This window comes from Typopeltis vanoorti, chromosome 10, assembly GCF_054136105.1.
Source record: "Typopeltis vanoorti isolate ZY-2024b chromosome 10, IOZ_Tvanoo_1.0, whole genome shotgun sequence".
In the NCBI taxonomy this organism is placed as follows: Eukaryota; Metazoa; Arthropoda; class Arachnida; order Uropygi; family Thelyphonidae; genus Typopeltis; species Typopeltis vanoorti.
The window spans coordinates 30055016-30073071 of NC_143558.1; the positions used below are offsets into that span (position 1 = coordinate 30055016).

The 18056-nt window shown below is 35.5% G+C and overlaps 1 protein-coding gene across 1 annotated transcript; it reads left to right on the forward strand.

The window, feature by feature from the left end:
- Window positions 1-10944: 10944 nt before the first annotated feature.
- On the forward strand, window positions 10945-15250 carry LOC150102290 (uncharacterized). The gene is made up of 9 exons (XM_090399437.1): window positions 10945-11246; window positions 12023-12136; window positions 12273-12485; window positions 12582-12792; window positions 12937-13183; window positions 13653-13776; window positions 13959-14142; window positions 14603-14819; window positions 15090-15250. The coding sequence occupies exons 2-9, from the start codon at window positions 12029-12031 to the stop codon at window positions 15187-15189; spliced, it is 1404 nt and encodes a 467-aa protein (XP_090255563.1). The 5' UTR covers window positions 10945-11246; window positions 12023-12028; the 3' UTR covers window positions 15190-15250.
- Window positions 15251-18056: the final 2806 nt, after the last annotated feature.

Consider the following 18056-nt stretch of genomic DNA (forward strand, 5'->3'; position numbering starts at 1 on the left):
TTTCTTAGCTTTACTATGGGGTACAAAATATATTTCTTACTGAAAAGTACTTTTCAATTATACTGCATTGACTTCCGAATTATCATGATATATTAGAGGTTAATGGTATAGTGTCTCCATCTATAGGACACAAAGTATATTAAAGTTATATAAATTTCTTCTAGTTTTATTTATTTTAATCGAGAAATCTATAATGAGATATTTTTCGAGGGGAAAATATTTCTGTAACGATTTTCTTAAGAATAAAATTCACGAAATAACTTACACTTATAAAATGCACAATATACTTTTGAAGATAATACTGGCACAGGACGTCTCATGAGAAAATCTGGAGTCACTAGATGGCGCCACGAAAAAGGCACAAAATTTTCGAAAGGTTTACTGTTGAACAAGTATAGTATTTCATTTATTTTTAAAAGACGATATAAATCAACTTGTGAACTTTAAAACTCCTTTAGTAATTTTTTTATAATTATCTGTTGGGAACAGTGATTATATTAAAAATTAAGTTAGGTAATTGCAATTTTTTTTTAGAAAAAACAAATAAAAATTCCAACTGTACATTGAGAAGAATAGCATTTTAATATAAGATTTATGCGAATAAAGAGGCTCTTCCTTCCCACGATGTGGTCTTGACTTCCCGAAGGTGCTTATATACATATATAAATCCACGAACGTCTTTTATTTCCAAAGGAAGTAGCGAAGTTCCATTAGCTATAAACTTTTGAAGATATGTGGCCAGTCAGTTTTCATCATTCAAGCTTTCACTGATAATGAGTTCAAGCTAACAATGAATCAAGACTTTTCAGGGGAGAGAGAGAGAGCACGGCAGACAACTACCTCTATTTCGTGGTCCTAAATTCCAACATTGATACTATTAACTAAATTTAACACGCGTGAACCACAGTAGTGGTTTTTTTTTTTTATTACGTAAATATTTCGTCTTAGGACATCACAGTACAGTCGAACAATACTAGGAATGACACAAAGGATAGGGCGCGTACGTACAATGGTATCTAAATTGCGTGCAGTGGCGCGTTGCGGCCTGAACTTAAATTGAAATAATTAATTAAGTTACAATTAAGTTTTTACACAATTTTGTAGGACAATTTCCCATACTTTAGGAATGACAAGAACATGATTGAGGTTTAGATTTGGCCTGTGGAGTAGGGCTTCAGCACCTTCTTTATATAAGCGTTCATATTTATATGAAGATCTGTGTAGGAGTTTTATCTTTTCCCAGTGGATCTTGTAGTTCGGGTTTTCAACTCCGTGTTCAGCGAGGCCTGATTTTTGCGGTTTGATGAGGCGGATATGGTCGGAGTTGAAAATCCGAACCATAAGATCCACTGGGAAAAGACAAAACTCCTACACAGATCTTCATACAAATATGAACGCTTATATAAAGAAATTGCTGAAGCCCTACTCCACAGACCAAATCTAAACCGCAATGATGTTCTTGCCACCCTAAAGTATGGGAAATTGTCATACAAAATTGTAAAAATAAATTGATTGTAATTTAATTTTACTTTACTTTACTTTAATTTTTAATTTAATTTAAGTTCAGGCCGCAACGCGCCACTGCACGCAATTTAGATACGATTGTACGTATGCGTCCAATTCTTTGTGTCATTCCTAGTATTGTTCTACTGTACTGATGATGTCCTAAGATACCTAGGACGAAATATTTACGTAATGAAAAAACTACTACTCTGGTTCACGTGTGTTAAATTTAGTTATGAATTCTCCACAGGTTTCTGTATATAATCATTGATACTATTGTCTATGCTAGTGTGAATTTAATAGTGGAATTGTTGGAGATCCGAGATTCAGGGAGGAAAAAAAATTAAAACTTAAGTTTGTTTATGTGATTTTGATAACTGTAAATAATATTTTTCGACACATTATTCTAAAATCAAACATGCAACAAGAATTAGATTCTTTTTTGTATTCAACATTTCGACTTTCCAAAATTTCGGGAATGATTTTGCGACTATTTTTGGAATCTCAACTTTTTTGAAACTTCAAAGAATTCCAAATTTTCAACTCCAAATCTTCTCTCTCTCTCTCTCTCTCTCTTCCTTTCTGGAGTCACTAGATGGCGCCACGATAAGTGAACAAAGTGTTTGAAAGGTTCAGTGCCCAAGGAATTTATATTTTATTTTTAATAAACGATGTAAAAAGTCTCACTAAATCACTTTGTTACTTTAAACAAGTGAAGAACAGCTATGAGTGGCTATCCCGTTCTTCACCATTATTGATAAGATTATCAATCTGGGTAGGCAGAAGCAATGAGAATGAATAGTTTGATATATCCAAATATTCACTTTTAATTTCATATATAAAATTATAATCAAACTGTATGTATAATATTTCTTTGATATTCTATTATGAACATTATTTCTGTTTATTTTTAAATAATTACAAAAATTTATAGACACCAAATTATTTTATATTTAATTTAATAATTTATAATTGTATGTTGTTGTTGCTGGGAGTATCTAATAAAAATCTCTCGATAAGAAAAGATTTTTAAAGTATTGCATTATAGATTAAAGATACCAAAAAATTATATATTTAGAAATTATAAATATATTTAGAAATTATAAATATATTTAGAAATTATAAATATTTATATTTATATTATATATTTCATGCGCAAAACATTGTTTTTGCTTCCTTGTGTAATTAAAACCAAGCATATAAATTCTTGGTATCTTTAATATGTAACCAAGATAAAAAAAATTCGTAATTTTTATTTTATTTATTTTTATCTATTTTATTTATTTATTTATTATTATTTTTTAGAATAATGATGGTGGGAATATAGTTGACGCACATCTTAATATGGTGGACAGATAAATTTAGGGCAAAGCTGCTAATGGTGTCTCGAGAATTGCAAGTTTCCTCTGGTACGGTATGTTCTCAGGGAACATACAGTGTTCCCTAAGACCAATCTGCAGTACGTATATTTTGCCAAGAAAATCTTATAAACAGAACTTAAGTTATTGAGATTTGGTGCTGGAAAGGCATCGAGGGTGGAAGGTCATCTTCCAACCTGGAAGAAGTTAAATTCAGGTTCACAATTTAGGAGTTCATGAACAAGAATGGATAACTTTGATTTTGATAATTTCGTGATTTTTTACCGTGGACCACGAAAGTTTTACAGAAATGGAGTGACAGTCAAAGATAGAAGACAGTATGAAAAATACATGTTGGGATACAAACTGGTATCGGAAATAATCCAAATCAGAAGATTAAAGGTATATCCGGTGAATGCTACTCTCCTACAAGCGTTGTATACACTCAATACAGATGCAGGAAGCGAAGATGAAGCAGAGGAACAAGTAGGGTAAAGAAGATTTTCTATTAATATTAGGAAACTGGAAGAAGAAGAAGAACTAGTCATCACTGGTCAGTTTGGTTTAGACTGAGGTATGCAGGTAGGAGAAAGGATATTGGAGTTTTGTGTCAAAAACAAATTTCATATTGCAAAAACCCACTTTGAATACCATAAAAGACTACTCATCGAGTTCACAATAACATTGTGAGAAGATGGAGAAGTGCTAAAATAGTAAAAACAATACCTGGTGTAGAGTGAGGAATGGATCGTGAATTATTGATAACTGAAGTTAAATTTAAATTAAGGGACAAGAAGAAATTAGTTCAAAAGTGCGGATAAGACAGGAAGAGAACTACACCAACTGTGGGAAGAAACAAAATATACAAGAGCCGAAAGAGAATTAATTAAGATAATTGAAATTGAGGTGACAAAAGAAGAATCAAGTGGCTTCCAAAAAATAAGAGCAAATAAGGATAAAATAATGAATATGTCAATTGATATCTGTCAACAGATTTGGAGGAAAATATATTGGGAGAGATGGGAAAACAGTAACTTTAATTTCCCATTCAAGTAAAGTTATATTGGAGGTAATCCAAGAGGGGCTGGAACAGTATGTGAATAGAGAAATGCCACAAGCACAGGCAGCTTTAGGAGAGGAACTGGAGACCAGATAGCAAACATGAGATGAATTGAAAAGAACGAAACAATTTCAGAAGAAAGTATTCATCTGTTGATCAATTGGAATGTGTTGAGAGCAATGGGACTCCAGGACATCTAATTCCCTACATCAGAAAACTGTATGAGAACCTGGAAGCTTCAGAAAAGTCGTCTTTGGAGTGTTTTAGTGGAAATCTACGTTTTGTTTGGGGGGGTGGGGGTGGGGATGAATCTCGTAGGCTTATCTTATTATTATTTTTAGTAATTATTAAAAATATTTAAATAATTTATTTAAATAAATTATTTAAAATATGCAGATCATAGAGTCCACTTGGCAGAAACTAAAGAAGATCTGGATCTGTTGATTCTATTGGTTTAGAGCAGCGTTTCTAAACGTGGGGCGTACCCCCGCAGGGGGATAATTTGAATATTTTTGGGGGCAATCAGAAAATGTACATGCACATATTTATATTATAATTTTTCAGAACTTGGCTGACTATTATGCTAGAGGGGAGGGACATCAAAATCTTTGAGAGGTTGAAATGGGGGCATGATCCAAAAAAGTTGAGAAACACTGGCTTAGAGGGAAAGTTTACGAAACCCTCCTTAATTTAAATATCAGCGAAATATTTAACAATTTAAAGGAATTTGTGATTAAAGTTAATAATAATTTGTAGGTTCAAGTCTCTCATCATTGGCATTTGGAGTAAAGAAGATGCTGAGACTCAGCAGATAGTAGGAGAGGAAGATAAAGGATAGAGATATATAGTGTTAGAGGAGAGAAAGAGGACTCAGTTGACCAGTTTTAGCTGTTGACCACACCACCTCCCCTCCCCCCGGGAGTACTTCTAAAACGGTCGTTGACTTTTCACTTTTAAAAAGGAATAATATAATAAACTAGGAAAAAATTTAACATGAGTAAATATATCAAAAAGAATTATGAAAGTAGACATCTCCAGAACATAATAAAATTACAAAAAAAAAAAAAATGGAGCAATAAATCTGGTGAACAAAAAGAAGGAGGACCGGCCCGGAAGACTCCGCCCTGAAGGGCTTGGGACCACCTCGATGTTGACCGTCGCAGTCCGGGTTTATTCAGGTCAACCCCTACCTTGGAATAGAGAAACCTTGAACTAGGAGTAAAGGACTTAAAATAGGATACCAAATAAATGCTGGATTAGAAGGAAGACTCTCACACTTGAATTCCTCCTTGTGTGATTTGGGATATGGTCGGTGGCTTGCACCATTTCCTTAGGAACTGCTCTTCGCCTAGAAAATACCTTTCCTGCTCCCAGAACCGACGGAGGTAGGCGAAGAAACAGCTCCGAATTCTGTGATAGATGCGGTCTTCCTCAATGAGGAGATGTTTTTTTCCGAATTTTCCATACGTGGTGTTTTATTACATTTACCAAAAAAAAAATAAATATTTTTTGTTTTTGGTCACCGGTGGGGGGAACTGTAGTAGAATAACTTCAGCGAATGTGGGTACCGGGATCGCAAGCACCTCAGCCAGCCTTCGTCAGACACGCTATACTAGTGGGCACTGATAGAAGTGTCCTACAGTTTCGACTGCACGACAGACGTCGCAAAAGGGATGACATGGGCGCGAACTATATCTGGACTTAACCAATTTCACCGGGAGTCTGCCATAGGCGATTCTCCATGCCAGGTCCCGATGAAAAGGTTGTCCCCAGTTGTTTTTGATGGTGGTGAAGAGCACCTCTTCATTCGTGCCAGATCAGGCTGAGTTTATTGCGACATGAGTCTATTAACTTTTGCGTTGGTAACACCGGGGTCGCGAGGAAGGGAATTCCTGGTATATAGAATCCCTCTGCGTACGGGAATGGGTTCAGAGAGAAACCCATTAATCGCGATAGATGTGGTCTATTATTACATACTTTTGATGGTTTTTTCCCTTACGCAGGCCGCTACACCGACTTTCTCTAGGATATAGCGCAGCGATTTTCAACAGGTGTGTCGCGAGATTTGTGAAAGCAAATTAATTGAAAGAAATAATGTCGTCATTTGCGCATTTATTTATTAGTGTCTGGTCTTCCACCGCACCCGAAGCACCCTTATTTATATTTTAATAACCTTACGGTTGCTTCGGTTGGTGAATCCGTTTAAAATGATGCGTTAATTAGCTTTAATCTTTTGATAAGTGTGTTCACAAATAACTTCATTCAATTGTCGTAGAAAAAAAAAAAAGAAAAGAAAGAAAGAAAGCGAAGCCAGTTTTGCCCAGCACATCAGCAGCTGATGCCATATCTAGTACTGGTTCTTCTAAAACTAAATTAAAAATTAACATTCACCATTAGGACGAAAATTATTTGTCCTTTGGCTTTATTTCCAGTCAAGAAGATCCGCCACGTCCTACATGCGTAGTTTGTGCGAACAATTAGGCATTTACAATTTACAAACCATTCTCACTTGAGCGAAAAACCGGCTGAATATTTTAAAAGACTTGTACCGGATAAAACTATTCAAGCAAAAAGATGGACTAAATTTGTAACTGTGTTCGAAAAAGCCCAAGAAGAATTACGCAATCGCAGAAATTGCTCCTAAAAAAAATGAAATCTCACACAACTGCAGAATCTGTAATTCTGCCAGCATGCTGTAAAATTGTTGATATCATGTTTGGCGAGGAATATGAAAAGATTTTAAAAATTCCTATGTCAGATAACACTATTTATCGACGTATTCAGGATTTGACCAAAGATGTTGAGTTGCAAGTGGTATCTCACATTAAAGAAGCAGATATGTTTGCTATTCAGTTGGACGAATCAACTGATCAAGTTCAACTTCTATCCTTCAGTAGATTTATTTATAAGGAAGACATTATAGAACAGTTTTTATTTTATCGACCACTCCCAGAAACAACGAAGGGCCAAGATATTCTTGATGTTGTTGATAATTACTTTAATTATCTTGTCTGGGGATTCATGGATCAGTATTTGCACGGACGATGACCGCTCGATGTCAGGAAATGTAAAAGAATTTGTTACACTGGCTCAAAACAAGAATCCTAGAATTATTTTTACACATTGTTTTCTCCACAGAGAAGTACTAGCGTCAAAATCATAGGTGACTGAGCTTAAAAAAGTACTAGACGAGACTATCAAAATTGTCAATTATACAAAAGCCAGGCTGTTACAATCGATATTGTTCGCAGCACTCCTCAATGGAAGCTTCTTACACGCAGTTGTTAATACAAAGAACTGAGATGGTGGTCTCGTGGACGAGTTTTATCAAGATTTTATGAATTAAAAAGAGGAAGTTCTCATTTTTTTTGACAACACAACAATCTAGTTATCAGATTTTCTTAGCGACGAGCTTTGGTGCAGTAAGGTTGTATTTCTTGATGATTTATTTCAATCTTTAAATACACTTAATAAAAGTATGTTGGGAGACCGTGAAAACATTCTTACTTTCACTGACAAAATTCACGCATTCAAGGTAAAACTAATGTTTTTGGGAAGAAAGAATCAGAAAAGAAAATGCGAAATATATATATACAGGGTGTTCGGGATAAATTTGACAGTTTCGCAAGGAAAAAGAAAATCTTCTTTGTATCTATTAAATTTAATGAATTGACAAAAAACATTACAGGCAGAGTTAATTACAATACTATCAACAAGATTTACTCAAAATAACCACCATTAGCATCGATCACAGCTTCAATTCTGCTTCGGAACCTCGAACAAGCTGATGCTACAGTCTCCCTGGGAAGGGCCGCAAAAACTGTTTTCATTTTATCCATTAACTGGGCTTTTGTATTACTGGAAGTGCGATTGGTGTCTTTTTCAACTGCGCCCCATACAAAATAATCCATGGGGTTAAGGTCTGGGGAGTTTGGAGGCCAAACATTTGGACTGGTGAAGTCGTAGAAATTTTCAGACAACCATTTTTGACTTTTCCCAGAGGTGTGGCAAGGGGCCGAATCCTGCTGCCATACATACGGCCTACCATTGGCTCCCTTGTTATCCAGGGCTTGACTACAGTTAGCAACTCCACGAACAAAGCCCGAATTCCAATGCTAGGGTTCTTCAACACCTGTTCCTGCAGATTTGCGAGGAATTCTGCTGTACGAACGCAATCAGATCGTCTGCTAGGGATCTTTCTTCTTGCTACATCCTCGTAGTCACCATTGCAAGTCTCTAGTTCATGCCTGATTGTTTTTACTGTATTCAGGGAGCATTGGGCAGCAGTCGTAATATCCTTATTTTGATGGCGGGCACGAATCATCATGATACAAGTTATTCTCTTCCATGATTCAGGTGGGTTCCAGCTATCCATCCTTTCTGACATCTTGTATATGAATGAAGAAGGGTCCAAACTTTTAAATGAAGAGAAGTGTGTGTTAATACATGTAACTTACGGAAAAATATAATTAATTATAAATATGTCAAATTTATCCCGAACACCCTGTATATATATATAAGAACGATATAAATAAGAACGATATTTATTATTTGTGAATTCAACAAATTTTCATCCTCGGCCTGTAGAGTAAGATAGGCTGAGAGTCAGCAGATAGTAGGAGAGGAAATAAAGATAGAGTGCATAGTAGTAGAGTAGGTTAAAGAGGCCTCAGTTGACCTGTTTTAGCTGTTTGCCCCCCCAGTGGCGATTCTAAAACGGTCGTTGATTTTTCACTTCAGAAGAAAAGGAAAAATCCTAAAAAGGAAACATGGAACAAAAACAAAAACATGAAGTACAGAGAAAATAAAACTATATAGAAAGAACTGGAAACCAAAAAATAGAAAGGTGGGGGGAAAAGGGTCTGGCCTAAGTCTGGCCTACACCGCCTCGCTGTAGGCCTTCGCTGCTCAGGTTCTCAGCCCCCCCCCCCACCTGTTGGAACTAGAGAACTATTGCTGTGGACAGGAAACCATGGGATGGTTATTGTGACTGTCGCTTTTTGTGGGCAGTCATAATTCTTTTAGCCACCTCGCTTCCCTTGGCCATGTCTAATTGGGAGAGAGCTATGAAGAACGCCGATGCCGCCTCCTTGTCTATGTCCATGGCTAGCTGTACTTGCTCAGGGGTGATTTGGCTGATGGTTTCAACAAATATGTCACCCCATTTTGCACTAACTACGTTTGGACCATATTTCCCAGTGAGGAGGAGCTCAGGTTCCCCTATTCTCACTATTGCATCTTGAAATTTTCCTGCCACCCCAGGGATACCTTTAACTAGATGCTTTAGAGTCTCCCCTGCTTTTGCATGAGGAGTCTCCAATTCTTCTGTTTCTGCTGGTTTTATTTTTTTCATCTCTTTTTCCTCTGGACTCAGAGGTCTTTTGAAGGGGGCGCTGCTTGCCTCCATGTTTTCTGTTTTATTTACTTTTCCTTCTGCAGTGATTTCATCATGTGACACAGCTTGTTTATTGGCTGTTTCTTGCTTCTTCTCTTTCTTGGGTGTGCAGGCTATGGTTTCTGTGGCGGCTGCCTTTTCTTCTATAGCCGTTATTTTGCCGTATGCCTCGTTTATAGTTGGAAAATCCGTGTTTCCCGACTCTTGTTCTGTAGTAGCTGTAGGCTTCTCTACTGAGGAGACTATACCAGTCACAGTCTCCTCAGTCTTCTCTACTGAGGAGACTGTGACTGGTATAATAGCACCTCCCATCCTTTCTGCATGCGTTCTTGATGGGCAGGTGCTAACTTTGTGGTCCTTGGAACCACATTTGAGGCAAGCCATGAGATATTTGTCCAGTGAATGACTTGTCGTTAGGCAGTTTTTGCATGTCAGTTTTGGCCAGTTCGCTCCTAGATGGTCGAAGGATCCACATCGGAAGCATTGCTTCTTAACGCCAGGGTAGTTTACCATTACCCTAGCGGATCCGATGCTGACGAAGTTTGGAACCGCTGTTTTCATCTCGAGCGAGATGTTTACTTCCCCCGACTTCCATTGGGGGTTGTCTGCATTGTTTAAGATTTGTATGTTTCGAACAACACCCCATTTCCCAAACACTTCGTGGATTATTTTTTCATCACATTGTATATATATTCCATTCCAAAGGGAATCTGGTGATTTTGAGCAGTTTGATAATGCTCCCCACCATGAACGGAAAAATTTCCTTTCCGTTACATTGAAAGCTTTTGAGCAACTTGTCCCTAGTCTCGGCGCTCCTAACTACAATTTGGTATCTGCCACTACCGAAAAGAGTGAATCCAAATATCTGGTCCGCACCGACGCAGTCAATCAGGGCTTTAGCCAAAAGTCGGGGCCTCAGATCAGCGTCAGTCTCGATGCCGAGAGTCCGCGTGCGCGGCAAAACATTTGCCATAGCTGGCGAGGGGGGGCTAGCTATTCCCACCCCCAAGTGTTTATTATTGCCCCGGTCCAGGGTTTAGGAAGATCTGTAAATCTCCGTTAAATATATCGTGAGTCGTGAGTCCCGATGGGACTCGTACCGATATCAACAGATGCTAAGTTTGTTTGTTTCACGAAAAACGCGAACTCGCTAACCACACTACAGAAATGATCCTATGAAGTAATATTAGGAAATTAGATTAGGAACTTAGAGAAAATTAGAGATAACCAAAAAAGAAGCAGAATCTAGTGTTGATATGTTTTTGTATACATCACATATATCTTACATACAAGTAGCTAAAAGGTGCCAGAATGTATTAATAAAAATCTCTCTAAAAGAAAAAGTTATTAAAAGATATTTAAAATATTGCATTATAAATTAAAGATACCAAAAAATTATATATTTATAAATTATATATAATTAAATATTTATATGAATGCGCAAAACGTTTTTGCTTCCTTGTGTAATTAAAGCCGAGTACATTATATAAATTCTTGGTATCTTTAATATAAAAAATAATAAAAACCAAGATAAAAAAAAATCTTTCTACATATATAGATAGATAAAGCAGTCCACATCCATTTTATATTCTATTATTTATTTGCACCAGACGTTATCCATTTGATATTCTACATTATATTTGCCATTTCACATTCCAACTATCTAAAGAAAACTTCATTTTTGGAACTGCAAAAGCCTATGAGAAGATGATTTTAGTAAACAGATGTTCTATATCTATCTTATCTTACTCTTGATGAGCTAATTTTTCTTGTGTCAGAAAACGTTTCCGATTCTCAAGGTAAACAAGATATCTTCCGAAATTTCTAGAACTTGACAGATGTTCCGTGTGTCCAGAAAAGGTTTGACAAACAGCCTACGGCTAGACTTCAGTGGGTTTTGATTGCAATACGTGGAAGAACCGTTACGAGGGTAAGTATTTCAATCCGTTGATTCTATCATAATTTGTATAGGAACAACTTGTATTCATTTATATTACACTTAACAAGGTTAGTTTTAGTAATACAGAGAGTTAAAACTCATGTTTGAATATATTATCATGAATATTTGAAACGCAAATTCTTATTTATTATTAATTTAAACTAAGAAAATCAGTAAAGAATCATTTTATTTATTTTAATATACTCTAAAACATTTAATAATTGACTTAAAATTTAGAATTTATTTAAAATAGCATGACACACCTTTTAAATTTAATATTAAAGAAAATATAAATAAAATCATCGCACTGTATTATTCATACTGAATCAATCGACCGTGAGATGCGGTGATTGATTCATTCAATCCAATACCCTTGGAGGGTAATAGATGACAATTCTGTAGCCAATGAAGTTCTAACTGAGGCTCGGTTATTGCTGTTACCCTCTTGCCATGATCAGAGCCTTAATAATAGCTCAATAACACCTTATCCCTACACTGTCCTCTACAGATTACGAGGAAGATGAAAAGCATTCTTGCTTCGCCCCTTTAAGCCAGTCCTTATATAAGGACTATAAGGATATTATATTATTCATACTATTCATAGGTGGTGTGGTTGGTTCCTTTGACGCTATCCAGCTTTAATCAAACAACTTATATTAGCTAAGCATATCTTTAAATGCAAGTTCTGACGAATATTGACAGATTCATTTAGTAATAATTTAGACAGATTCATTGTATCAAAAGGATTTATTTTTTTCCCCTTCCAGTTAACTATGGCGATTGCGTTGCCATTTATTATGACTTTAGCCTTAGGGCGCATCATCGACCTTCCTACGTACAGAGTCGGCAGGGATTTGTACAGTAATACAGAATACGATGAGGTAAGTTTTTTGAATGTCTAGAAATGAGGTCTAAAGATGAATTTGTAAAGATAGCTAATATGTAACACTCTCTTTTATCCCTAATTGTAAATAATAATAACGAATATTCTAATAATTACTTCCTTTTGTTTTACAGACCCCAGTTAAAGAACTAGCCGCCAATTATTTCGTTTTAGACAGCGAAACACAGTTGCGAGAAGTTATGCAATTCCCAGTGGATGTTGCTTTGCATGTGAAGGCTGGATTGCTATCCACGGCTTCTGGCCAAATGGGATTAGATGGGTTGCTTACAGATGAACGCTTGTTCAATAATTCTGTTTTCGTACCTGTTTTGGTCTATTACAGGACAGTAAGGATATTTTTTCTTCTTTTTCTTCTTTACTGATTTATTTTTTGTTCAATCATCTAATCTCTTTATTCGATTTTTTTTTTTTTTAAATTCTAGGTTGACAGAAGTGTTCCACGAGGTGCCCAACCAGTACCGACTTGGTATCCAAGAGAAGGCTATACCCACTATACTTCAAAAATTGAATATGGAGGATGGTTTATAGCTTTACATAGGATCATTTGCAATGTCAAGGAGGATATCGAACACGTGCGCGCAGCTGTATTGAAGGTGGCAGGCTCAGAGGGTCCTATAGACAATAATTTCCCAGGTATCACTGTTATTATAACAATGGAAATGATCTCCACATTTGTATAATTCAAAATATATCCTACATTAACGAGTAGGTGTACGATAAACTATTCACTAACAAATATAAGAGACTATTTTAGCTGTTGATGTTTTTCTTACCTAGATCTATGGAACAGGGTAATAAACGAAATTAGAAAACTGAAGCCTCATGGTGCCATCAATAAGATGCTTTCTGTGTATTCATCGCTGCCAATTCCTATTTCTTTGTCTACCCCAGAAGGTATATTGGAAGCTATGAATCGCCTTCCTAGTTTAATGACGAGTGATAATGGTATCGGAGATCCTTTAGTGGCTGAGATGACCTCGCTCAGAGAAGTCGACAGTTCTTACCCAGAAGTCACGCTTTATTCGTAAGAATTCCACCAAATTTCGATATCTTCCATACTGCTAAATGTATCATCAGTGTATAAATTAATTAAATAATTAAATTTTTATTTATTTGTAATTTCGAAAGTTAAATTTCAGACTTTAAATTTTGTTTTTATAATTAAATATTGTTTAGATTTTTATATTTAATATACCAATAATTCACTTGAATTTATAATTTAATAGTAATAATTAATTTGACATTTTATAATACATAATTAATTTTATTTAATTAAATATAATTGCACGTTATTTCTATCTGCATTGAATTAAAATCCAGACAATGATATAGTAAATAATAAATCTTATATTTTACTGAATAACTTATATTCATTTTTTAAATATAATTTTAATTATAATTGAATTATTATTTGACTGTTTAAGAAATTAATTTTAAGCTGCCTACTAAATAGAATATTATTATTTTAATAATAAAGTCTGTTATTTTATTAGTGACCAAGAAGACAAACTGAAGAAATTGGACAAGATGTATGATGATGCTCTCTATTCTTATGCAGAATTATCTATTTGGCTTAGGAGTATGACGAAAGCTCTCCCCAAATACGAAGCTAGTAGGGTAAGGTATAACCTTTATAATAATTACCATCTCAAGTCAATATGTGTATCATTTTTCCATATCGGTTAATTCCATTGTTGAACACTAGATGGCAGCACCAAACACTTTGAAAATAACGTTTACGTTTAATGTTTACAAATTTGTTATGAAAGTAACTCAAGATAAACATATATTTTGAGTAGGTTTCAAAACTGTGGAGGATACTTCAGGAAGTCGAAGAAGAACTCGCTTATACTATATCAGAAGTTAGTCTTTATAAAAAACCAGATGAGGAACAACTAAATAACGCATTCGATGTATATTCGTCAGAACTTGGTGAATCCAATAGCTACAAAGAGGCTTATTGGGAACTGAGAGAGAGTATCGGTAAGTATTGAAATGTTTTGATGTAATATATTTTAAAATAAAATGCTTCTCATAAAAAACTGGATCATTAAAATTAATTATAATTAATTCAAAAAATAAATACTGAAACAAAACTATCGTTTTTATCTTTTAACTACACAGACAAATCAAAATTTTATTATTTCTTATTATGAAAGGATTTAAACAATTTTGATTTTTATTTGGCTCAAAATCCTTTTAAAAGCCTTGGACGGTAATGGATGGCAATGCTGCAGCCAATGAAGTTCTAACTGAGGCTCGGCTATTGCTGTTACCCTCCTGCCATGATCAGAGCTTTAATAGCTCAATAACACCCTATCCCTACACTGTCCTCTACAGATAACGGGGAACATGAAAAGCATTCTTGCTTCTCCCCTTTAAGCCAGTCCTTATAAGGACTGTTCTTTATTTTTTATTATTTCATTTCATTTTTTTTTTTCAGACACAATCTGTCCACTTAGCTTTCAGAACGTTGCACGCGGAACTCTGAAAACCAAGGATAACCTGCAGGAAGGTGGTGTGGAAGGAAGGCAAGTGAACACTTTGCAAGATTGCCAGAATTGGTGCATTCGAGTTGAGAAATGTAAGGCCTTCAGCTATGGCGAAAACCTAATGTACATGGATCCATCGACTGGCAGTTGGATTCAAAGCCCAAACAAGTAAATCGAGCCCTAAATTACGATAGTAATAATATCACGAAATAATAATTAATATATTATTACAAAAAATGTAATTAATTTTTTTTTGTGATACGAATTGTATCACAAAAAATTAATCAGATTTTTTGTCCTAATTTATTAATTATTATTTATATATTATATTAATTAATATAGTATTAATAACTTTATTAATTATTAAATCATTAATACATATAAAATTAATTAAATGCCTATTATAAATATAATATATAAATGCTTTGTTTCTTTCAGATGTTGGATATTTTACAGGACTAGTATGATAACGAGTTTGACTCATCCACCAGGAATTTTGGGAGAAATATCGCTGTATGAAAGAAAATGCTTTTCATAAATAACTGTATCTTTAAAAATAATTGGATTTGTTTCGAAAAATAAATATTGAAATAAAACTATTGTTTTTATATCTTAATTATACGCATACACCAAAGTTTTATTATTATTTTTTTATTACAATAAATTTTTTTTTTTAAAAGATTGTTGATGAGAGATCGAATGAATCAATCGACCGTGAGATGCGGTGATTGGTTCATTAATGCCCTTGGGGGTGATGGATAGCAACGCAAAGCTGTACGAATGAAGTTTAACTGAGGTTCGGCTGTTGCTCTTACCCACTTGGGCGATGAGTTTTTGGGTTCGCTCTCTTAAGGTTTTTGCCTTAAGGGAGCACTTTGAGTCTCCGGGGAAGGTGTTCTCCGGCACGGCCCGCTGAGGGGCTTTGTCGGTGATTTATTTTCCTCGGAATTTGAGCGGTTCTGCTCAGTGGTCGGGGAGCCCGTCACTGAGTGGAACCAACGCTGAGATTAGGACGGTCTTTCGCCCACTATGGAGTGGCCTAGAGATCGTCCGTATTTTTGAGATTTCACCTTCACTTACATAGTCGGTGATTGATTCATTAATGCCCTTGGGGGTGATGGATAGCAACGCAAAGCTGTACCAATGAAGTTTAACTGAGGTTCGGCTGTTGCTCTTACCCACTTGGGCGATGAGTTTTTGAGTTCGCTCTCTTAGGGTTTTTGCCTTAAGGGAGCACTTTGAGTCTCCGGGGAAGGTGTTCTCCGGCACGGCCCGCTGAGGGGCTTTGTCGGTGAATTATTTTCCTCGGAATTTGAGCGGTTCTGCTCAGTGGTCGGGGAGCCCGTCACTGAGTGGAACCAACGCTGAGATTAGGACGGTCTTTCGCCCACTATGGAGTGGCCTAGAGATCGTCCGTATTTTTGAGATTTGACCTTTACTTACATAGTCGGTGATTGATTCATTAATGCCCTTGGGGGTGATGGATAGCAACGTAAAGCTGTACCAATGAAGTTTAACTGAGGTTCGGCTGTTGCTGTTACCCACTTGGGCGATGAGTTTTTGAGTTCGCTCTCTTAAGGTTTTTGCCTTAAGGGAGCACTTTGAGTCTCCGGGGAAAGTGTTCTCCGGCACGGCCCGCTGAGGGGCTTTGTCGGTGAATTATTTTCCTCGGAATTTGAGCGGTTCTGCTCAGTGGTCGGGGAGCCCGTCACTGAGTGGAACCAACGCTGAGATTAGGACGGTCTTTCGCCCACTATGGAGTGGCCTAGAGATCGTCCGTATTTTTGAGATTTCACCTTTACTTACATAGTCGGTGATTGATTCATTCAATCCAATACCCTTGGAGGGTAATGGATAGCAATGCTGTAGCTAATGAAGCTCTAACTGAGGCTCGGCTATTGCTGTTACCCTCCTGCCATGATCAGAGCTTTAATAATAGCTTAGTAACCTTATCCCTGCACTGTCCTCTACAGATAACGGGGAAGATGAAAAGCATTCTTGCTTCGCCCCTTTAAGCCAGTCCTTATAAGGACTATAAGATTGTTGATGAGCAGTACTTAACGGTAGTGGTCATTCCAATACTTATAATGTATTCGATAGGCATTGATGTTAATGTTAAAATGGTAGCTATCCCTCAAGGAATAATAATAATCACCACTTTTATTTATATATAATATAATAACAATAATACTTCCCGAAATATAATATAAATAAAAGTGGTAATTATTATTATTATTCCTTGAGGGCATAGCACTCCTGTCATGATACTTTTTCTATTATGGTAGCTAAATCAGAAGACTCATCTTTCATTATTCTTAAGTCTCACACAAGTTAAAACAGGACGGACAAATTGGAAATGAACCATGGACCGAAAAAGGATAGAATATCCAAAGAAGGTGCAACCAAAATATCAATATTTTAACATGGGACGTTAGAAGAACAGCACATGAAGGACCACAGACAAGACTAAAGCAGTATAATATCAAATAGTTGCCACAACGCAAACAAAAAAGGGATTAAAATTTAATGATTAAATATTTAAATATATAATAAAGAAACTTGAATGAACAAAGGAGGAAACCTATTAATGATATCAACAAACTGGAAAAATAAAAAAATTAGCTATAAATACCGAATGAAAGAATATTAAAAGCAACCTTGAAAACACAAAGATGAAACATGACAATATTCATGTTTTAGCAAATAATTAAAAACACTTACAAAGGACTACATACCTGATCTGAATACAAGAATGAGTATCAAACAAATACAAACTTGTATGGGAAACCAGATCAAAATTAGAATTAGTTTAAGATATTAGTTTAAGATATAGACATAAAATACATAAATACAATGGGAAGCAAGAGGCCTTAAATGACAGTTCATTACATAATGGAGGGCGGGGGGGGGTTCCAATGAAACACGTGTCTGGCTTCAGAAGCTTAAATTTAGATACAGATCATTATACAGTTATTACTATATGTCCAAAATGGCTGAAGGATCAAAACAAATAAAAAAAAAGCAATAGAGAATGTATAAAAAATAAAATTATTACACGAAGGGGAAATATTAGAAACTGTATCAAAGATAATTAAAAAACTAGATATATAGGCAAATAAAAATATTGAAAAAGAGTGGACGAATATATGAATCATAATAAAAAAAACAGCCAATGACACCATAAAAAAAATATGGTAACCATAATATTAATTGAATTAGCTGAAAATCCGGATACAAAATATATACAGCAATATTAAAAAAGAAAGTACACAACTGTATAGAAAAATATTTATTAGAAGAACAAAACAGATCTAGAAAGGGTCGCTCATGTACTGGTTCAGTCTTTAATTTCAAACAGTTAATTAAAAAAAAAAAAGATTTCAAATCTAAACTCATATCTTATTC